The sequence below is a fragment of the Salmo salar genome, unplaced genomic scaffold, assembly GCF_905237065.1.
Source record: "Salmo salar unplaced genomic scaffold, Ssal_v3.1, whole genome shotgun sequence".
In the NCBI taxonomy this organism is placed as follows: domain Eukaryota; kingdom Metazoa; phylum Chordata; class Actinopteri; order Salmoniformes; family Salmonidae; genus Salmo; species Salmo salar.
This window is the reverse complement of record NW_025549276.1, coordinates 1-23,137: the sequence shown is the minus strand read 5'-3', so window position 1 is coordinate 23,137 and position 23,137 is coordinate 1. Positions and strand designations below refer to the sequence as shown.

Sequence of the window (23,137 nt, the reverse complement as noted above, 5' to 3'; positions counted from 1 at the left end):
CTCAGGTAGTCTTCACATGGTAACCACAGGACGGCGGCAGCTGGAACAGGGAGATGGGAGAGGCGCCCGCTGGAACGATAAACAGGGGCATATTCAATATTCAGGAACCTACCCGAATTTGTCCAATATAAACTCGTTTGCTTCTTAAAAACAGTACATGGTTTCCCTAATGAATACTTAAGGGCCAGGAGTTTCCAGACCACATGACGTTGCCAGGAACAACTCCTGGGATGTACTCATTTAGCAGATTCCATTGCAAAACGTTTGCAACAGAATTTGTTTACTCTAGGAACCAAATGGAAGGAAGCAGCGCAAACGGAACAAAACAGGGAGGGACCTACATTAAATTTGTCCAATAGAAACTCTAGTTTTCATTGCAAAATATTCCATTTGGAGTAAATGGTTTCCGTTGCAAGACGTTTTGCAATAGAATCTGCTAAATAAATACACCCCTTGCCCCAGACAACTAAACTAATGATCCCATTTAATTATATTCCATAACAAGTCACTGATGCTTTCGCATTGTGGTAAAAGTCTTTTAGAAATATTGGGTGGGTCTCCAACGCTTACCTCTATCCACCAGTAGATGTGTGTATCCTCGTCCAGATGCAGTGAGCATCATGAGGTTGTCATTACACTGGACCAGAGGCCTCATCGACAGCCATTCACTGGAGTGGGGGTTGTGCTCAGCTGATGGACCATAGACCTTCCCTTGAAAACCGTGGCCTTCAAAACCTATTGGATAAAAAGAGAGATCTTTATCCATGACCAAACACCAATTTAAAATGCATATACTACTGATAAGATATCCTAATATATGAGATATTAACCCACGACTGCTTGACCTCACACAGTTCCAACTCCATCAAGTTTGCTGACGACACGCCAATAGTAAGCCTGACGACAAACATCGAGACGGCCTACAGGGAGGATGTTGTCACTGACTGCGTGGTGCCAAGTAAACAACCTCGCCGTCAACAAAATAAAGGAGCGGGGTTGTGGACTTCAGGAGGAACCAGGCTGGGCATCACCGTGGAGACGGTAAAAAAATATCAAGTTCCTTGGGAAGGTGAAATGGTTAAACCAGACAGACACCTCGGTTAAGAAGGCACGACAGCGACTCTTCAACCTCAGGATGCTGAAACCCCACTGAGAGCATACTGTCGGGCAGCGTCACAGCCTGGTACAGCAAGGTACTACAAAAGGGTGGTACGCACCATTGGGTGCACACTGTCTGACCTCCAGGACACCAACACCACCAGGTGTCGTAGGAAGGCCAAGGTGATAAAGCTGGGACCCCAGCCACCTGAGCCATGGCCTGTTCTCCTGCTTCCATCACTCAGCCAAGGGCAGTACAAGAGCATCATGGTAAAAAAACCTGGAAGACCAACCAAAAGCTTCTACCCCCAGACCATCAGGCAGCTGAATAGTCACCTATCTGCTCCCGTCCCTCTCCTTAACAGACATGTACCCTGCCAATGAACATTTACCATTGTTAGTGTTATGTATACATTTTATTTTTATTCTTTATTATTACATTTGTTTTAATTTCACTTTGACCTGCATTGTTGGAACTCAGTTTAAGGTTCACATTACAGGGTGCAGGTGTAATTACAGGGTACATGTGACTATTACACTTTAATCTAATAATAGAAACAGATTCACCTTTGAAGACTGCCTGATGTCCAGCATTGTAATCCAGAGATCTTTTCTGGACATTCAAAGGCCCCCGCAAATCAGTTGACTTTAGATCAATGTTGGGTTGACTCGAATTATTTATGGAGTTCTCAGGAACGTCAATGGACTCTGCACTCTGTTCATGAATGCTGAAATTATTAACAGTAGGTCGAAGATTGCGCCGAAGAATGGCCAGTCCGCCCAGGTACTCAGATTTGTGCTTGGCGTCTTGTTTTGTGCTGATCCTCGGCTCTCTGTCAGCATTTGACGCCTTTTCATGATCCGCATTAAAACCATCGAGAACATTAAACTTTTCTACACTCAACGCACCACAGAACATCAAGTTAGAAAAAGCTACAGTTATACATAAAAACACAACTATGTTTCTCTTCTGTTCGGAAGACATCGCCAGATTGATGCTTACGCGCACATGCGCATAGAGGCCAACACGCAGGTAAAATCAACTGCAGAGCAATGAATTAGGCCTAATTAGTGAGGACCAATCAGATGGCAGCTCGTTATGAAAAGGCTGATTCCGTCTCAATTAACCTTATTACAACAAAACGTTGATAAGGAATTTCCCCAACACTTTCCAACAAGTTTCTCAACACTTCCAAAAAGTTGTCGTTCCTTTTTGAAAAAACATGCAAGTCTATGGCTGTGTCTACACTTGACCCTTACATGTGACTTATGCTATCAGAATCGCATTGGAGATTGAAGAATCCATTGAAAAGACATGTCTAGACGCACAAAAGTCGCATTGTGTTCAAGGGGTCAGGGATGCATTGGCACTCCCTAGTAGGAGCAGTCCTCCACTGGAATGAATGGAATTCGACAGTATTTCAATTAAATATTTCAAGGACAAAATTACATTTATTTAAGTATTTGTTGTTGTAGTTGGGACAGTAACATTAGTACTCTCTAAAAACAATATTTTAAGAAAAAAAATTATATATGAAATATACAAATAAATAATGTTTAGCTCACATAATATAATTGAAAAGTATGTATTGAAGTGTCTGTAATAGAATAAACGTGTCAAAAGAATGTAGACATTAATAAATTACTTTCTATAGCTTCCTAAATCTTTTTTTACAGTTTACATTTTCAATATGTCGCCTCCTTTCAGTCATCCAGGGTTTATGCACGTCATTGGTCTGGACGCAATCAGGCAACCCAAAGCGCACACAGTGGGTGACGTCAGCAGCACTCCGCCCACAAGTGTTTTGGGAGAAACAACCCCATTCCTAGTGTATGAGGAACGTGTTTGCTGGCTTCATAAATGCTAGCTAGCTTATTTAGAAAAAATAGAGTTATACTAACCTGTTTGCAAACCCTTTAGCTTTGCTGGCAAGTTACAGAGGTTAGCTGGCCAGTTAGCTTCAGTAGTTGGCTAAAGCCATCAAGTTGTTGTGTTATCAGATTTAACCTGTTCCACCTTTTTGCAGAATGCACTATAGTGCAGGAAAAGGGAATCCGGCCACAATGTGGACACGGTAGAAACATTTAAATGTAGACACATGACGAGTTCGTAATTCCATGATCAGAATAACAAAGCTGCATGAACTGTCAAGTCTAGACACAGCCTACTGCGTTTAGACAGGCAGCCAATTCAGATTTTTTTTACATTAATTGGTCTTTTGACCAATCAGATCAGCTCTGAAAAAGAGCCGTTGTGAGACGATCTGATGGGATCGGTCAAAAGACCAATTACTGGAAAAAGATCAGAATTGGGCTGCCTGTCTAAACGCAGCCTTAGTAAAGCCTCAAGGGGGCTTCATGTTATGAGCTTCATACACACATTAGTGATTTACTAGGCCTCAAGTTATACGCACATCTCAAAGTTTGTTTAGGCCTATGGGTTCATTTGATTGTGCCGCATTTCACAGTATGATCATCATGACCTCAGATAAATTAATATAAATATCTGTTTTACTACAGTCTATGGTACGGGCAACTGCACCGCCCCACAACCGCAGGGCTCTCCGGAGGAGGGTGCGGTCTGCACAACACATCACCGGGGACAAAACTACCTGCCCTCCAGGACACCTACAGCACCCGATGTCACAGGCCAAAAAGATCATCAAGGACAACAACCAAACTGCCTGTTCACCCCGATATCATCCATAAGGCAACGTCAGTACAGGTGCATCAAAGCTGAGACTGAAAAACAGCTTCTACCTCAAAGCCATCAGACTGTTAAATAGCCATCACTAGCACAGAGAGGGTGCTGCCTGTCACACCCTGATCTGTTTCACCTGTCTTTGTGATTGTCTCCACCCCCCTCCAGGTGTTGCCCATCTTCCCCATTATCCCCTGTGTATTTAGACCTGTGTTCTCTGTTTGTCTGTTGCCAGTTTGTCTTTTTTTTTTTTTTAATTCAAGTGCCTGCTTTTTCCAGTCTCTCTTTTCTCGCCCTCCTGGTTTTGACTCCAGCCTGGCCTGACTCTGAGCCCGCTTGCCTGACCACACTGCCTGCCCCTGAGCCTGCCTGCCTGCCGACCTGTACCTTTGCCTCCCTCTGGATCACCCTGAGCCTGCCTGCTGTCCGGTACTGTTGACCCCTCTGGTTTTCTGCCCCCTGCCTGCCTTGACCTGTCTCTTGCCTGCCCCTGTTGGAACATTAAACTATTGTTTATTCTGCATCTGGTTCTTACCTTCATACCTGATAGCTGCCTACATACACAGACTTGAAATCATTCAAAATCTAATCTTAATTGACATTTCCATAATTCAACATCTGGTGTCAACATACTTCTTCCCAGGCATGGTTGGGTTGTCATCTCACATTTCTTGAGAAGGAGAAACAGTTCAAAGCTGTTACAAGTGTATTCACTATTCTCACGGTTTAGAGGACAAAATAGATTGAAACACTGTCTGACATATGCTGCTCACCAATCAGTGGACTGAGGTGCCGGTGGGCCTCTCTCTTGGCATGCGGGTATGGTAAGTATGGAGCTGTAGAAATTTGGGGTGGAGCGGGTGGTCCATCAGGTTCAGGGTGCCGAAAACCATACAGAGAGAAAGGGTTATTTTCAAGAGGTGGGTAGGAGCTGGGGTATGGAACCTAGGATTTGGCTGTTTTTGGTGGAATTGGTATGGAGGGTAGTGATGCTGGATGTTTGGAGCGTTAGAAGGAGCTGGAGGTGCTACATACTTCTGATTGTGCTGTAAATTGGGGTCAGGGACACTATTGCTGGTAGAGCGGAGGATGAGAGCCAGTGGTAGGCTTACTGGGACTACCAGGCTGAGAGTGTTTGTAGTGGTACATGTATGAATAGTGGCTGGGTGAACTAGGGTGATGGTGTTGAGGTCCAGAGGGAGGAGAAGGCCTATTCTGGTGGGGTAAGGGGGCTGGAGGGACATACTTAGAATATTGGTTTTGGTGCTGGACAGCCACCATATGGGGGAGTTGTGGAATCTCTAGATCCTGTGGTGTGCTTCTTGGAGGAACAGGGGCAATATGCTTCCTCTGCAGGTGTTGATGCATAGAGGGACTGATGATACTGAGGGAGGAGGAGAGAGAGGAGGACGAGGGGCAGTGAGAGTAGGTGGTTGAGTGACAGGTCTGGTGTGTTGGTTAGGCTTCTCTTACTGGGGTGATTAGTGACAGAAACAGTAGGATCATATGTCAAAGCCACAAACGCAGGTTGATGTTCCACATGCATGTATTCTTGGCACTGCTCAACTCTTTGACTGTGATGTCTCAGCAGGCTGAGGTGCTATGGGAAAACACAGGGGAGAACTTCAAAGGAACTAGCTTAAAAGGAACAGGCTTGATGGGGGTGGAGTGGGTATCATGTGTAACTTCGGGATTGTCGTGGATGAAGGGAAAGCAACGGGGGGCTTAGCTGGGGACTTGGTGGAGGTGAGCGGTTGGGAAGCGGTAACAACAGCCTTACCCGTGGTATTTTTGGGGTGTCGGGTAACTTCCGATGTTGTACTACTGGGAGAGGGGGTTGGATGGTGAAAGGGGTTGGGGAATGGGTGGGTGTGAAATGGTTTGCGGTTTGTGAGGCAAATAATACATAGTCTGGAGATGCATCAGGCTCCTCATAAGACTCATAGTGGGGGTTGTTGGGGTGTTTAGGGTGTTGCAGGTAAGGGGTTTGGAACAGGCAGAAGACAGGTCCTTTTCCCTGGATTAGATCTGTACTGTTTACATGCCATTCTATAGGAGAGAGAACAATACCCTTCGTAAGGCATACATTTTTAAAATAAACTGACAAAATAAGCGTAATAAAATCCCCTCTGGAATTGCAGGTACCAACAGCTCACCCATTTACCCCCTAATCATAATGTACAGGAAGCAGTTATAATCAGGTGAGTAACATTAATGGCAGTTGTTACTGCATGGCTATTGTGTACAGTTCCATACATAACTTGTGGGACTACAGTGAAGTTAAAGCTGTGTTGAACTACAAACACCAGAGGATCAGTAGTGTTCAGTGGGGTACCAGCACCGGGACGCAGCTTACAGGAGCGGCACCAAGTCGCCATTCACTGAGGGGGGGCGAGAAGGTCAGAGGTCAAAGACATTCCTCAGTGACCCCTATTCAACTGGTTTAGGCTGCATCCTGATTCTCCCGACCACCCCTTCTCCCAAATCGTACACATGCACACTCCCTGTCATGGATTTAACAATGGTGAAAACTCCCTTAAAACCATTTCCTGCACCTATCCCAATGCATGTGTGTGGAGAATTGGGATGCAGTCATAGTCAAGATAGATCATGTCAATGTACCATGGCATGAGATAAAAAATTCCTGTACATACAGTACTTACTCCAATGGTCTCCTCTCCATAGATCATCAGATCTATCTCAGATCCCAGACATGTGGCCTAGGGAGAGGGCACCCTGACTGGATATCCATACCAATACACTGGCCCCAATTTTTTTTTGTTTTTACCTTTAACTAGGCAAGCCAGTTAAGAACAAATTCTTATTTACAATGACGGCCTACACCGGCAAAACCCGGACCAATTGTGCGCCGTTCTATGGGACTCCCAATCACGGCCGGTTGTGATACAGCCATGACAATGTAGTCTGTCCCCTGCAAAAGGAATGGATGTTATTATGAGCTGAAATGTGGAAAACTCATTCTAGAAAGCTGCAATGCAAACAGTCATTATTCACCTTGATTCGCAATGTATCCATCAATAGAATTCCGAGCAGTAGAGACTAGCCAAGACTATTCTGAATTGTTCAGATACATTACATGCCAAGGAATGATCCAAGACCAAACATACACAGCATGTAGTCCATAACAGATTCAAGACCAAACATACACAGAATGTAGTCCATAACAGATTCAAGACCAAACATACACAGCATGTAGTCCAAAACAGATTCAAGACCAAACATGCACAGCATTTTGTATAAAACAGTCAGAACAGAAATCCACGCAGTCTTCATAAGTGAGAGGGGCAGATGGGAAAGGACAGGAAGTGGAGAGTGAATACCTCCTGGTGAACAAAGCATCCGTTGTAGTGTACCATCAGGACTGCCTTTGTCTGAGGTCTTCAGCTTGAGGCCCTAGCCCGAAGGAGGTGGGACAGAGCCAGCGGAGAGGCTGATTGGGGACAGGGCCAGAGGAGAGGCAGGGATGTCCACTAGGAAATTACTAATAATGACAGTAATAAGAAGCAGCATCATTCACTGACTGGTAGTGACAGAATTGATTAAGTCAAATACTACTGTCTGGACATTATGTAAGTGCTCAGACCACCTGGTAGCTAATTTTTACCTAGTCCTAAATGGCACCCTATTCCCTACATAGTGCACTACGTTTCACCAGAGCTTTATGGGGAATATATAGGGAATAGGGTGCGATTTAGGACAGACTCAGATTTAGTAAGTTTAAGACCAGTACAGTATTATCATAGGTTTTCAGTCATCCCAATAACCTGACTGACTAACAGGTCTTGAGAGAATGGATACAGATCTTTACTGAAAAGCAATGTTAACTGTGTTAAGCTAGAAGCTCCATATGACTTCCACAAGGCCTACGAGTGTTACAATATGATTTCCACAGGTCCTACTGCAGTATGACTTCCACAGGGTCTACTGTGTTATGACTTCCACAGGGTCTACTGTGTTATGACTTCCACAGGGTCTACTGCAGTATGACTTCCACAAGGCCTACTGCAGTAAGACTTCCACAAGGCCTACTGCAGTAAGACTTCCACAAGGCCTACTGCAGTAAGACTTCCACAAGGCCTACTGCAGTAAGACTTCCACAAGGCCTACTGCAGTAAGACTTCCACAAGGCCTACTGCAGTAAGACTTCCACAAGGCCTGCTAGTGTTACAATATATGGCTTTACATACATCTGTCAGCAGCCAGAGTCGCCCTACAGTCCGGGACCGGCGCAGCCAGAGTCGCCCTACAGTCCGGGACCGGCGCAGCCAGAGTCGCCCTACAGTCCGGGACCGGCGCAGCCAGAGTCGCCCTACAGTCCGGGACCGGCGCAGCCAGAGTCGCCCTACAGTCCGGGACCGGCGCAGCCAGAGTCGCCCTACAGTCCGGGACCGGGCGCAGCCAGAGTCTCCCCTACAGTCCGGGACCGGGCGCAGCCAGAGTCGCCCCTGAGCCTCCCTACAGTCCGGGACCGGCGCAGCCAGAGTCGCCCTGAGCCTCCCCTACAGTCCGGGACCGGCGCAGCCAGAGTCGCCCCTGAGCCTCCCTACAGTCCGGGACCGCCAGAGTCGCCCCTGAGCCTCCCTACAGTCCGGGACAGCCAGAGTCGCCCCTGAGCCTCCCTACAGTCCGGGACAGCCAGAGTCGCCCCTGAGCCTCCCTACAGTCCGGGACAGCCAGAGTCGCCCCCTGAGCCTCCCTACAGTCCGGGACAGCCAGAGTCGCCCCTGAGCCTCCCTACAGTCCGGGACAGCCAGAGTCGCCCCTGAGCCTCCCTACAGTCCGGGACAGCCAGAGTCGCCCCTGAGCCTCCCTACAGTCCGGGACAGCCAGAGTCGCCCCTGAGCCTCCCCTACAGTCCGGGACCGGCGCAGCCAGAGTCGCCCCTGAGCCTCCCTACAGTCCGGGACCGGGCGCAGCCAGAGTCGCCCCTGAGCCTCCCTACAGTCCGGGACCGGGCGCAGCCAGAGTCGGCCCTGAGCCTCCCTACAGTCCGGGACCGATGCGCCTCGGCCCTGAGCCTCCCTACAGTCCGGGACCGACGCGCCTCGGCCCTGAGCCTCCCTACAGTCCGGGACCGACGCGCCTCGGCCCTGAGCCTCCAGCGACGCGCCTCGGCCCTGAGCCTCCAGCGACGCGCCATAGCCCTGAGTATTCAGCGGTGGAGGACAGGTTAGGTTGGGGACTAAGGCCGGGGCCTTAGCCAGCTCCGTTGTTGGAGGATTAGGGCAGGGGGGGTGTAGCACGGGAGCCGTCGGTGACGGTAGCCACCCTCCCTTCCCTCCCTTTAGTTGGGGATTTATTTTTTGTTTAGTAAGTATTGGATTAGGTTTTGTTTCGTTGTTTTAGGTGCATCCGGGGTCTGCACCTTTGGGGGGGGTACTGTCACGTCCTGACCAGTAAAGGGGTTATTTGTTATTGTAGTTTGGTCAGGACGTGGCAGGGGGTTGTTTGTTTAGAGGGTTTCGGGGTTTGTTGGGCTATGTGTTATGTAGAGGGGTGTTTGTTTAGAGTGTTCCGGGGTTTTTGGGTTATGTTCTAGGTTAGTGTATTTCTATGTTAGATCTAGGTTGTTTAGTTCTATGTTTAGTTTATTGGGATTGGCCTTCAATTGGAGGCAGCTGTTCCTAGTTGCCTCTGATTGAAGGTCCTACGTATAGGGGTGTGTTTGTAATGGGAATTGTGGGTTGTTGTCTCCTGTTTAGTGTCTATGCACCTGTTCGGACTGTTAGTGTTGTCTCGTATACGTGTGTAACGACTGTCGGGAGAGAGTAGACCAAGGCGCAGCGGAGTTAGTGTTCATCATTGAATTTAATAACAGAAAGAACACTATACAAAAGAAAACCGACAGCCAAACAGTCCTGTCAGGTGCAAACCACACAACAGAAACAATTACCCACAAAACCCCAACGGAAAAACAGGCACTTATGTGTGACTCCCAATCAGCAACAACACTCTACAGCTGTGCCTGATTGGAAGCCACACGGCCAAAATCAACGAAACAAACCAACATGGAAAAATGAGCATAGAACGCCCACCCAATGTAACACCCTGGCCTAACCAAAATAAAGAACAAAAACCCCTCTCTATGGCCAGGGCGTTACAACGTGTTTCTTTAGTTTTTTCTTCTTTTTATTTAATAAAGAAGATGTGTGTACACGTTCCGCTGCACCTTGGTCCAATCTTTACGACACCAGTGACACATGTGCAGTTAATGATTAATTATCTCAGACAAAACAAAAATCTGGTTGGATTTCATCATGGAAGAAAAAGAGACATACAGTAGAAAGAATTTGTTAATACCTTGAAATATTGAAGGTAAAAAAAGTAGGCCTATAGGCTAAAGTACACAATGACATCCATAAACTATGTGGGGGAAAACATTGCAATGGAGATGACGTGTCCAAAACACGAATAGGTAATGGCTGTTGCTATTCTGTTACTTTTATATTTTGGGTTGCTGCTGCGATACTGCGTACAGAGGGGAATTGGGTGTTGTTGTTTACTTATATGAATGTGAAGTAAAATACTGTATTTCTCATGTGTTGAGAGCTCATTGTAAAAGGGAGAGGTGTAGCCTACATATTGCTTTGAGGGCGGGGGAGGGGGGCTAGAGTGGAGCGCAACATGTTTGTTTGGTTCTTTTTAGAATTAAGAATATACTACAAACTGGGACTGTTCTGCACACATTCTGTACACAGTCGTAATTGTTACTCCATTCAGTCAACGAGCTCCTTTGAAGATCACTTAGCTTCACGCAGTGTTTTGACAGAGGGAAACGCTGCCTATTTGTCATAGACTTTTAAAGTCGCTGACTTTTTAAAGATACGAAAAAGTTTGAGGATATGGGTGGGGTTTTGGGAAAGGGAGGGAAGGGAAGGGGCCGAAGAGAAAAAAAGAGTGATGTGTAGGCTATGAATTCGATGCTGGGTGGGTCTAACGTTACAGCTTTTCAGAATTGCAAATAACTATCGTGCGTAAAAGCTCCTTCACAGGTAATGTTTATCAGCCTAATGCGGTTTACAATTTCTGTGCAATGGGATTGGTGGAGGGTTGGTACTGTTTAGCGAATTTTTTGAAGGCTCTGTGGGCGAAAACAATAGTTTTGGGGAGGTATTTAAACGTTTTATAATGGGACTGCATTCAGTTGATAAGGACGCTTTGGAAGGATTACATGGAGTTCACTTTTGCGAGCTGCAAAAAAACGTCAACATAGGTTTACTTTATGCATAGTATTATAGATCATATTTTAATAAAGATGTTGTATTCATTTATGTATATCACATTTGTTTCATAGACTCACTTCTGTCGTCGTATTCTCGCGCTCTTTTCTCATAGCCTGTGTATGGGGCCCGTTGCAACTAACGGGGATAGCATCCATAACAAATGGTAATGTGCAGCCTAGTAGTCCAGTTAAAATACATGGCCACGTTGAATAGCCTATTATTTTTCTCTACTGAAACTTGCTATTGAGTCAAAAAAAAATATGCATATATTCAGGTTAATAATGATTAGTCTGCAGTTAAACGAATAGTCTATACTTTTAGGGCTAATAACTTTATACACTTGAGTAACTTTTTAAACAATGTTGTTGTGATGGTAGACCTACAGAAACAACAATTATTATTTTATCCTCTAAGCTGTCTAATTGTAGTTGATAACAAATAAACGAATCTATAAACTCCTTTTTATAGGCTAAACGTGAATGAGCAATCGAATCCAATGATTTGAGTCGTATTTGAAACGAGCCCAATTGACCATTTAGGTAGAGCGCTCTTCTATCCCAGACCTGGATCAAAAACATACGTTAAATACTTTAATGTTGATTGATTTATCTGGGAGTTTGCACTTTTGGGTCTATTTTATTATACCCATTGTAGGCAAACCAATTCAAGCGCAATACAAGCATTTTAAAGTATTTTACATGTATTTGACCCAGATTTGGTTATGCCTCGTATTTAGTAAGATAATTAACCAATAAGGCCGAAGGTGGTGTGGTATATGGACCAATATACCACGGCTAAGGGCTATTCTTAAGCACAATGCAACGCAGAGGGCCAGGAAACAGCCCTTAGCCTTGGTATATTGGCAATATACCACAAACACCCGAGGTGCCTTATTGCTGTTATGAACTGATTACCAACATAATTAGAGCAGTAAAAATAAATGTTTTGTCATACCCGTGGTATACTGGCTAATATAACACGGCTTTCAGCCAATCAGCATTCAGGGTTGGAACCACCCAGTTTCTAATAAGCAGCATAGCCTACTCACTGGATATCTTTCCACAACAGTTATCTTTTCTCAGTTAGTCACAATGTTGGTCCTGGCTGGAATCGTTGTTCTTCACATTACCGCCATCATCCTGCTTCTGGTGGCAACCATTGATAATGTAAGTAAATAAATATCCCCTCTCCTTTTTCTTACTTTCACATGCTTCCAATGTCACCTCTGTTCTCCTGCTCCATATGAACTTCAGAACGTCTTTATGAACACCATAATAAATACAGGGCTAGAACAAAAATGTCCACTGTTGGGCCTAAGTATCCAACACTGCAAACATGGTTACAACACTGTTATGATATAATGTTAGTAACTTTTGTTACAATGACTTTGCTACTCTTCTCCTGTGTTGTTTTCTGCAGGCCTGGTGGTTCACAGACTCAGTGACCACAGACGTGTGGGGCCGGTGGGAACTGGCAGGCTCAGCTTGGCACTACACCAACCTCAAAGGAGACTATGCTGAAGGTATAGTACAGATGCCGTTTCTTAATTTGATGACCCTGTTGTTGCAGGAATTGTCCTGCACAGCAGGAAATACAAACTTGTAGTGTACTCAAGGTTTGAAAAGGCTTCGAAAGTTTGTAATTTCTACTTTAAAATATCTGACTCGATTTTCCCAACGAAAAATCTATCAACCCCTACAAAAATGTCATTCATATTTCCTGTTGCTGCAGGATTATTTTCCTTCTGGTTGAAACTGGCTCACATTAAGATACAGCATCTGTGTGCTCACCTCTTGTTATGGCTACACAGTATTAGCTTCTACCAAAACAAGAGAGTGGACATGTGCATATGCTTATACTCGCTCGGTAGGCAGGGGTCAAATTAAGCTTCCAAAGTGAAACTAGTTTGTGTTCATTTTACTATGGTGAGTTCCCAGAATGGTTTTATTTCTACCCCTGCTGGTAGGTTCTACATGACATGACATGGAGAAAAAAAAATATATATTTTGTAATTATTATTATTTAAAATAAATGACTGTCATTGTTCTGTATGACAAGAGTATAGTGTGTCAGGATCAGTATGTGCATCTTCCCATCTCATGGAGCCCTGTTCTCTCTGTATCCCCCTATAGAATACCTCCAGGTAGTGCAGGCCGGGGCAGTGCTGGCCTGCATCTTCTCCATCCTGGGCCTGTTTGTGTTCGTGGCTCAACTCTTCACTTTGTCCAAGGGCCAGAGGTTCACCTTCTCTGGAGCCTTGATGCTCATCTCCTGTAAGTAGCTCGGGTCCCTGTATCTGCGTCTGAATACTGTATAATCTATGTAATGACATTGATATTAACACAGTGTATATGTTTTGTTGTAGTCCAGCACTAGCAAGCAAACTAATAACTGATGCAAACTGATCACTAATCATTGTCTTTGAATGCACACCCTGTGGGTGGGTCCCCATGAGCATGATTGAAAAACACTATTGTTTATTGCTATAACTATCACTGTTATTTAAGTTCAGGTTGAAATAGTCTCCTCAGCAGTTGTGTCTACAGCCCTATGAGTGACTTTGAGATGATGTTTCCAGTACAGCACATTACTGTTATTAACCTAACAGGTGTTTTTAAATCTCCGCTCGTCTCCATCCAGGTCTGTGTGTAATGATCGCTGCGTCCATCTACACGGACATCTTCCACAAGCAGGAAAAGGGCTGGTTCGGACACTCTTTCATCCTGGCCTGGATCTCCTTCGTCCTCACATTCATACTGGGCGTCATCTACGTGATCCTGCGCAAGAAGAGCGAGTAGAGGAACAAGGGATGAAGGGGAGGAGAGGAGGATTGTAAGGAAGGACAGTTTTTATTATGTTTTTGCATTGTGTTGGAAAGGGATGGAGGGAGGGTAGGGGTCTTAATTAGTTTATTAACAATCCCAGTATTCCGATGTTTCTTGTGAAGAGGAAGGTGGTACAGAAAGGGGGGGGAGCGGACCCCAAAGAATTGTATGCACAATCAATTTCTATGCAGACTACTGCATGCCTGTTCAAATGGGAGATTTGTAATGTGTAATTGATATAGTACTGTATATTTCAAGGTATGCTACATACCTGTTGCAGTACTTGAACAATCAGCAAACAAGCTTTAATTTCCAGTACATGTTTTAAAAATTAATTTGAATTTTTATTTTTTTATAACTGAAGTATTTTATAACCAATTGTTTTTTGATCTAATACATTGTAACCGTTTGTGTAATTGTCGTAACATGTATTCTAAGTACATTTTAATCGTGTGTGATTGAGTTTTGGTTGGCTTCTATATCAAAATACATTTTAATCATGTGTGTGATTCTGAGTTTTGGTTGGCTGCTATATCAAAGTACATTTTAATTTGTACAAGTGAAAAAGGTAAATCAGGAACAGAGGTCAATGCAGTGTATGTAATATCACCATTTATTATAGTGCAGTAGAGGGATTCTGTTTTGTAATTACATTGGAATTTAAGCCATGTTTGTTCAGACTATACAATTTATTAACAAAATAAAAACGCTATTAAAAGCATTTTTCATTCATATTTCATTTATTCAACATATTTCCAATAAATAACTATTTGATGCAAGACTTCGAGAGTAATTGTGCGACCACTAATAGGCATAACAGGGATGCACAGTATGTCCTTCACAATGACATGCTTGGTCCGGTTCCCACGTTTTTAGAAAAGATGCAAAATGTGTTTGAATGCAACCCCACCAAAACATTATTCAAGAGGCCCTACAACAGACCAAGACAGAGACAGGAATGTTCCATTATGTGTCATTCCGAGGGGGTGTAGTGAGCTGATCTGGAATGTACTAAATCCCCTGTCCAGAGGGGGTGATCCGCTCTTGCACCACCAGGTGAAGGAGGTGGTTCTGCTCTGCTGAGAGAAGAGGCCTGAGGCATGAAGAAGAAGAATTTACTGTCCATTTTCCTTACAGTCTACTGAAATGTTCTTAATAATTTAAAGACAAGATATCAGTGAGAAAATCATAAGGGAAAAAAACTCAATTGAAATGTGTATTGCAGCTAAATAGTTACCACATGACTGATTTCTTTTTTGCTTACCAGAGTTCAGGTTGAAGAGACTTGAGGGACTCTGTGTCTTTTTCCTGGCAGGCCATCTGCAACAACACAATGATAGACTTAAGACTTTGAAAGCCTAGCATAAAGCTAGAATCCTTAAATCAAAACAATAAAGCGTCACCCTGCCTTTGTTTTTTTTAAATGCTGAGGGATGGGCCTGGAGAAACATAACCACTAATTCATAAACAGAGCTATGGATGCAAGGGCTGACCATCCATGATATCAACATTATAGTTTTAACCATGTTGTTAGGCTGTACAGTTTCTATTTGCATTGTTTACAAACATTGAAGTAAAACACGCTTATATTTTGGGTTCTGATGGGGTACGACAGTTGAACTAAGCTCATGAGGCATTTATAAAGTTATATTCTTCAAGACTCAATGGGTACATACCATTCATTCATAAGATGTAGCAGCAATGGTTTCCTGCTTTAAAGTTGACTCAGTCCTACAATTACGCTCCTATTAATCCTCATGCGAGACACTGGACCTTCTCACCCGGACATTAAGGGCCAACACAAAGCTATTTTGTGTGATATAGTCTAGTAAGGAAATATGCCACATACCACAACTGACTGCAGGAGAAGGAAGACATTCTCAGGTAGGAAGGTCACTACAATGAGAGGTTTGGAAATATTTAATTATGAACTTCGTTCACCATCCCAACCTTGCTAGTGTTGTGTGTATGAGTGTTTAAGGTCAGTCAGGTTAGACTAATGGCTGTAGTGTAGTTACCCTGACTATGAGGGTCAAACGACTCCCAGGCGTATCTCCAGGGTCTGGGCATGCTCTGGCAACAACTTCTGGGGAGGAGGCTGCAAAAGACATTAGCATTCGTTCTCAGCTTTCAGAGAGATAACGCAATTTAGCAGTGATAAATAATCTGTAAGTGTTTGTAGGAAGGAATTGAATACAAGTGAAGTGAAATGTAATGTTATAAGAAGGGACAACAATCTTCGCTATGCTATGCTTACCTCAAGCAGCATCAGCAAAAGTACTCTGGAAATCTCACACTTGGCCACAATGTCCAGAAATGCACCTAAGAAGACAATGAGCAGAGGAAAAGCATACTGTTATCAGTTTCGGAATAGTTCATGAACTTCCTGCTTTAACACAGGAAGTGATGAGTTAGCCACAAGTGTTGGGCCAGTCCATTATGTCCTCACCAACGGGGGAGCTGGTGCCGGGCAGCTGCAGTCCCCTCTCCTGACACATCAGCTGCATCTCTGTCAGCACGGCCAGCGCGCCGTCATAGTCACCTGACACAGAGAGAACAGACAATGTCTATTACAGTATCATGATGTTGTTGTTAGGATTAGAAACACAAACACCAGAGTTTGGGTCAGTTCAATATCAATTCCAGTAAAGTCAGAAATTGAATTGCACTCCTCTGGAGAAATTCCATGTCCAAAGCAACTTACTGGAATTGACATGGTTTTGACCCCAACCCTGGTATACTCTAGGCCCCAACACATGTATACGCTTCAACTGACATCTGGACCACATGCAGGTAATCCCCATACCATAACCCAATTTCCTGGCTCTGAGTTCCATACGGAGTTGAAAACAAAGAATAACACAAATCTTCACCTATGGTCCAGACCCATCAACCCCCACACATCCCACCACTGTACTCACGGGTGAGTATTTTGCAGGTGGCCATCTCTCCCATAGACAGCAGAGACTCAATGGGCTGCTGTGTCTGTAGTTCTGCTGCTCTCTGGTAGTGAACTATGGCCTCACCTGGTCTGTTCATCTCCTATAGACGAAGATGAGAAGAGGGGAGGAAGAGGAAGAGAGAGAGGGAGGGAGGGAAGGGAGAGAGGGAGGGGGAGAGAACAGAAGACAGAGAAACAGAGAAAAAAAAGAGAGAGTAAGAGAGAGAAAGGATGAGAGGGATGATCATATGATCTTAATTCACCACACAGACTGACATAGAAGAGGAATGGTTGCCAATCTATCTTTTGTGATCAGTTTGGTCCATTACCTTGAGGGCATTGCCAAGTTCCAGAGATAGACTGGCGGCCATGACAGGCTGGTTCATCTCAATGTAAACCTGAAACACATTTGTAAAACACAGCATTATACTACTGTCTTCAGAGGAATCTAGGGAAAGGCCAGGGAAAATGAGTTGTTAGTATGTACGGTAAATTCTCCAGATGCTTGGTCTATCTCTTCGTAGCTGTTATTTCAGATGGATTCAACAATAAACTAAAGAGGATTAGATTATCATTTAAATGCCCTAGCAAAACCAATAAAGATACTCTGATTGATCATTTTCCCTTTCACAGCTGTTGTTCACCAAGCCTGGTTAAACTAGACTGAATGCTGCGCTCACTTTTGTCTCACTTCATGTCAGTCAGTTCCATCTGGTTTAATAGGGAAGCTTATATTCATGAGCTCGCCTTGACTGGCAGCTCTTTGAAACGCCTCTGTCAAGAAACGTGGATGCAGTGAGCAGTGTTGCAGTTAAATCAGCTCAAGCAAATTTGGTGAAACGTAAAGCAACTCAATACAACATTGAAATTACATCAATGATGTGTTTTAAAAAAATGTTTTTATACATCTAGGTCTCTTGTGATGCAGTTCACAGCAGCACTGACGGATGTGTTGACATGACAATTGAGTCAGAGTTTTGAATGCCCTTCCCCCCCCTTTTTGTTCCATGCTGGCTGAAGACCAAGCTGGACAGTAACTAACTACCACCAGACACAGATGGAAGTATCTTTGCCATAGATGAAGAGTAAACTTTTAATTATATTTGTTGACACCCTACAGTCAAATTTTGCACCAGTAAAGTAGCTATCTAGCTACTGTATATAAACCACGCCCCTCTGCAAACACGTGCTGTCCCCCTATCCCGTTAATTATCCCGCCTCCTGAAATAAAAGTGTTTGACATGGGGGAGGAGACCAGTAACTTTATGATCAAACTTTACCAATGTAGAAGTAACAGTCATGTTTCATACTTTGATCTGGTTTTATCCAAATATCATCAAATTTCATGAAAAACATGATTTTGTCTGTTCATGACCTTTAACTTGTGACCTGTTTGTGTATCTCTATTCTATTATGTCAAACATTTGTAGTCTTTTTTACCTTGATGGCGAAGCTGTAGCAGTTGAGTGCGGCCTGCAGGTGCTCGTCGAAGCCTGGGGCTTGTAGTGCTCTGTTCTCCTTCTCAGAGAGTAGGAAGAGCCGGGCAGCATCGGTCAGGGCCAGGGCCTCCCCAGGAGCATTGAAAAGAGTCTGCTCACACCTGTGGGTTCAGGTAGGATATAACAGGTATAGATTATATATTGTAATGTGAGATATCTAATTTACATTATAATAGGTAGTAGGAAATAATGTTGGTTGTAGAATACTTACAATGGAGGAGAAAGGGCAATATTGATCCATCATTCTATGCTACCCATGTCTGTATGATATTAATAAGGGAAAACAATATGTTCTGATTAGGGGCAATAGTTAGATGGAGACTTACCTTGCCATTGCAAGGTCACAGAAGGCTGCATACTGAAGGCAGTCTTGCTGCTTCAGCTCTTTAGCCAACTGACCTGCAGCCAAGCAGAAATACTGGGTGAGATGCAAGCCACATAATCAACATAAATGTGCAAATGGTGTACTTAATAGTAAGGGTCATCATCTGAAAACATGAACATATGAATGAATTGCTGATATGTTAGAAACATGGTTATTAGTCATATTTTTCCAGGAAACATTAGCTACTCACCAAACTGCTCACTTGCTTCTGCTACATTGGGTTTCCGAAGAAAACGTCTAAGGTGGGCAAAGTGAAATTACAACTAAGCCAGTAGGGACAACAGAATGTCAGACATGTTTAGTTAGCTAGTTACCATTAGCCTAGTAACCACTGCTCTAGTACCTGATTAGCTACAACGCTAGAAAACTAACGTTAGCTAAACAATCATTATCATTCAGGGATGAGGATTCATTTGAAACAGCTAACTAATTATCTATCTAGTGCCAGCTAGTTAATGAGTTTGGCCAAAACATGGTAAAAATTGTACAAAAAATAATAAATAACGCTTATGGGGCTTTTCTTTGGACCCATGACACTGACAGCAAGTTTAGCTGGCTACTGTTAGCTAGCTAGCTGTGAAATCCTGGCTCGCAATTCAAAAGATTAGACAATCATGCAGTACACAGTCACTCGAATGGATACCTAGAACAAAGACAAGAATGTAATAAATCGTACTTTTCAATTTATTTGATACAGCACGATATCTCATCAGAAAGTCCCCCTCTGCTGCCATGGTCAACAATAGATGAAAACCGTAAATAGACCAAACCAGGAAGTAGAGATTGGAGACGCGTTTCGATTGGTTCTTACTCAAAAATAGCCTAATAGTCTCATTGGATACAATCTTATTATGGTGGGACTTGGGAGTACAGGGGTTCAGTTTGCAAAATCTCTCGATAAAATTAATCTGATATATTGCAGATATCAGTTAATTAGACAAAATAACAACCAGAGACATTCAGTGATGATAACAACCAGAGACACAGCAGTTTATTTTCAACAGAAGTCACGAAGTTGCAGGGTAAAAATACAGACGTGATTTTAGGTCTGTGTAAAAGAACAAGAGACATTGCAAAGGCAGGAAAATAGAGGCATATAGATTCCCAAACACAGTGCAGATGCCATTAGGTCAGAAATTCTCATAGACGCATTCAAATATTACTTCCCCTTGTGGCGTTGCATTCTCCATCTGTAGGAGGAGAGTGGGAGAGAGGTCAGGACAGTAGCATCCGCATTAACTCGAACAGCTCTTTATCAACATTACTGGTAGCTATAGGTCTACTGATATCTATTTTGGCGAAAAGAATATAGTAGAAAAAATAGAATACAATTAAATATAATATATCTGGAATGACAAAACCAAGGCTTTAGTAATTTATATTTCCTGGTTAGTGTATGTTCACACTGGCCGGATTCCTTTGACTTTCTCTTTACTTTTCCTTTCCTCTGGACAGATTCACGGTTTACTGCTGCTGCTGATGCTCCTGGGGTCAAGACCTCATAGACAGATGCTGGCCGAGACTCTAGACTCTGAGAGAGGAGGGAGTTCCAGTGGATGTGAAAGTTAATCAAAACAGTGAATCTTTGTTGATGATATTCTTTTGATGACCCACACACAGCTTTGACATGTGTCAAGGTGATTTTTTTGTTCAACTCATAAAATCAATGTGATATAGTTACAGCAAGTCAATGGAGATAGAGAGACATGCTTACAGCGTAAACTGAAGCAGAGGCAGCTGCATTCACTGATGTTTTACTGTTCTCCTCCTCTTCTTTCTCCCCTCTATTCCTTCTGATTACTCCACTACCGGTACTTTCATTCTTCAATATAAATTGACCCCTGGAAATAACAAGTTAACACACACGGACTGATACAATGACAACATACCAACCACAATAGAGGTACAAATATATACAGTGTTTCAAAACATCCACCAAACCATTCTCAAATCTCTTACCCATTGGCTTTTAGAACAGAACACATATGGAGCCGATCACACTGAAGATGAGGAGGCCTGCGGTAAGAGCCCCAACACGATGAAAAGGATGAAACCAGAGTAATGCTGCGGTACCCTCATCTGAAAGAGAGACAGAGACAGAGACAAATACAGAGAGAAAGAGACAAATACAGAGACGACAGAGACAAATACAGAGACACAGGAGACAAATACAGAGACACAGAGATACAGAGACAATAAACGTAGTACCATTAGAGTTTGTCCAGTGTCAGTCAATGGCTGAACACTTTGGTTGGAAGTAGATTAATGTCAAGTGAAAAAGAGTTAAGAGGACTTTTTATTTTCATGATGACAATCATGCATGTTGTTGATGGTGGCATACATCCGACATTCAGCTGACATCTACAGAGTATTTGTACCAAAAAGGTCCCTTTTAAAAGGGATTGTGTCTTCACTATCATGTCAAGTTCCTGTTACTCAACATGTGGATAACAGAGAAGTTTCACTAACTATCATCCCTTCATTTTCTTCTTCTTCTACCACAACACTCACCTTTCACCAGAAGGGTCCAGAAGATCTCTGCATTTTTATACTTGCAGTTATACTCTCTCCTGAGTATGAACTGTTATATGCTGTTATATCCAATTGAAATGTTATTGTATTTGTTTCCAGGGGAGAAAAGGGGATCCTCCATTCTTTTATCTTCTTTTGGTCTGGAGGCCCAGAGCAGACTAAGTTGCTGGAGCTCTGATTCATTGGGATGGTCACTTTGACTTTGTAATGGACCGTTTCTCCTGCCAGAGCAACCCCTGATTCTGTCCGGCATGGAGATGGCTGGGTTGGCTTCTAAATAACACAGGGGGATGTAGAGAAAGGCTCAATCTGACATCGAAGAACCAAATAGGCAACTTACTTACATGAGGGAAAAGTATTTGATTCCCCTGCTGATTTTGTACGTTTGCCCACTGACAAAGAAATGACCAGTCTATAATTTTAATGGTAGGTTTATTTGAACAGTGCGAGACAGAATAACAACAAAAAATCCAGAAAAACGCATGTCAAAAATGTTATAAATTGATTTACATTTTAATGAGGGAAATAAGTATTTGACCCCCTCTCAATCAGAAAGATTTCTGGCTCCCAGGTGTCTTTTATACAGGTAACGAGCTGAGATTAGGCACACTCTTAAAGGGAGTGCTACTAATCTCAGCTTGTTACCATAAGATTCCAAACTCTCCACCATGGCCAAGACCAAAGAGCTCTCCAAGGATGTCAGGGACAAGATTGTAGACCTACACAAGGCTGGAATGGGCTACAAGACCATCGCCAAGCAGCTTGGTGAGAAGGTGGACAACAGTTGGTGCGATTATTCGCAAATGGAAGAAACACAAAAGAACTGTCAATCTCCCTCGGCCTGGGGCTCCATGCAAGATCTCACCTCGTTGGTGTTGCAATGATCATGACAACGGTGAGGAATCAGCCCAGAACTACACGGAGGATCTTGTCCAATGATCTCAAGGCAGCTGGGACCATAAGTCACCAAGAAAACAATTGGTAACACACTACGCCGTGAAGGACTGAAATCCTGCAGCGCCCACAAGGTCCCCCTGCTCAAGAGAAAGCACATATACATGCCCGTCTGAAGTTTGCCAATGAACTCCTGAATGATTCAGAGGACAACTGGGTGAAAGTGTTGTGGTCAGATGAGACCAAAATGGAGCTCTTTGGCATCAACTCAACTCGCCGTGTTTGGAGGAGGAGGAATGCTGCCTATGACCCCTAGAACACCATCCCACCGTCAAACATGGACATTATGCTTTGGGGTGTTTTTTTCTGCTAAGGGGACAGGACAACTTCACCGCAGTCAAAGGGACGATGGACGGGGCCATGTACCGTCAAATACTGGGTGAGAACCTCCTTCCCACTCAGCCAGGGCATTGAAAATGGGTCGAATGGATGGGTATTCCAGCATGACAATGACCCAAAACACACGGCCAAGGCAACAAAGGAGTGGCTCAAGAAGAAGCACATTAAGGTCCTGGAGTGGCCTAGCCAGTCTCCAGACCTTAATCCCGTGAAAATCTGTGGAGGAGCTGAAGAAGGGTTCGAGTTGCCAAGCGTCAGCCTCAAAAACCTTAATGACTGGAGAAGATCTGCAAAGAGGAGTAGGACAAAATCCCTCCGAGATGTGTGCAAACCTGGTGGCCAAACTACAAGAAACGTCTGACCTCTGTGATTGCCAACAAGGGTTTTGCCACCAGTACTAAGTCATGTTTTGCAGAGGGTCAAATACTTATTTCCCTCATTAAAATGCAAATCATTTTATAACATTTTTGACATGTGTTTTTCTGGATTTTTGTTGTTATTCTGTTTCTCACTGTTCAAATAAACCTACCATTAAAATTATAGACTGATCATTTCTTTGTCAGTGTGTGGGCAAATGCAAAATCAGCAGGGGATCAAATACTTTTCCCCCCCTCACTGT

At 43.7% G+C, this 23,137-nt stretch overlaps 2 protein-coding genes, 1 long non-coding RNA gene and 1 pseudogene across 6 annotated transcripts; 1 reads left to right on the top strand and 3 right to left on the bottom strand.

The window, feature by feature from the left end:
• Position 1: 1 nt before the first annotated feature.
• On the bottom strand, positions 2–2,278 carry LOC123736104 (uncharacterized). Its single transcript, XM_045713143.1, has 3 exons — positions 1,666–2,278; positions 571–735; positions 2–69 (listed from the first exon to the last, which is right to left on the bottom strand). The coding sequence occupies exons 1-3, from the start codon at positions 2,081–2,083 to the stop codon at positions 2–4; spliced, it is 651 nt and encodes a 216-aa protein (XP_045569099.1). The 5' UTR covers positions 2,084–2,278.
• A 7,938-nt stretch (positions 2,279–10,216) lies between these two features.
• On the top strand, positions 10,217–14,589 carry LOC123723685 (epithelial membrane protein 2). 4 transcript variants are annotated; one of them, XM_045713141.1, is made up of 5 exons: positions 10,217–10,235; positions 12,112–12,209; positions 12,463–12,565; positions 13,176–13,316; positions 13,684–14,589. In XM_045713141.1, the coding sequence occupies exons 2-5, from the start codon at positions 12,135–12,137 to the stop codon at positions 13,839–13,841; spliced, it is 477 nt and encodes a 158-aa protein (XP_045569097.1). In that variant the 5' UTR covers positions 10,217–10,235; positions 12,112–12,134; the 3' UTR covers positions 13,842–14,589. The 4 variants fall into 4 exon arrangements, with proteins under 4 accessions (XP_045569097.1, XP_045569095.1, XP_045569098.1 ...); XM_045713139.1 differs by lacking the exon at positions 10,217–10,235 and adding an exon at positions 10,660–10,812; XM_045713142.1 differs by lacking the exon at positions 10,217–10,235 and adding an exon at positions 10,695–10,812 and having other exon boundaries at positions 12,126–12,209.
• On the bottom strand, positions 14,461–19,442 carry LOC123736102 (40-kDa huntingtin-associated protein-like; annotated as a pseudogene).
• A 262-nt stretch (positions 19,443–19,704) lies between these two features.
• LOC123736103 (uncharacterized) lies at positions 19,705–20,535 on the bottom strand. The gene is made up of 3 exons (XR_006765938.1): positions 20,408–20,535; positions 20,129–20,224; positions 19,705–19,883 (listed from the first exon to the last, which is right to left on the bottom strand). It is a non-coding gene; the product is annotated as an uncharacterized lncRNA (long non-coding RNA).
• Positions 20,536–23,137: the final 2,602 nt, after the last annotated feature.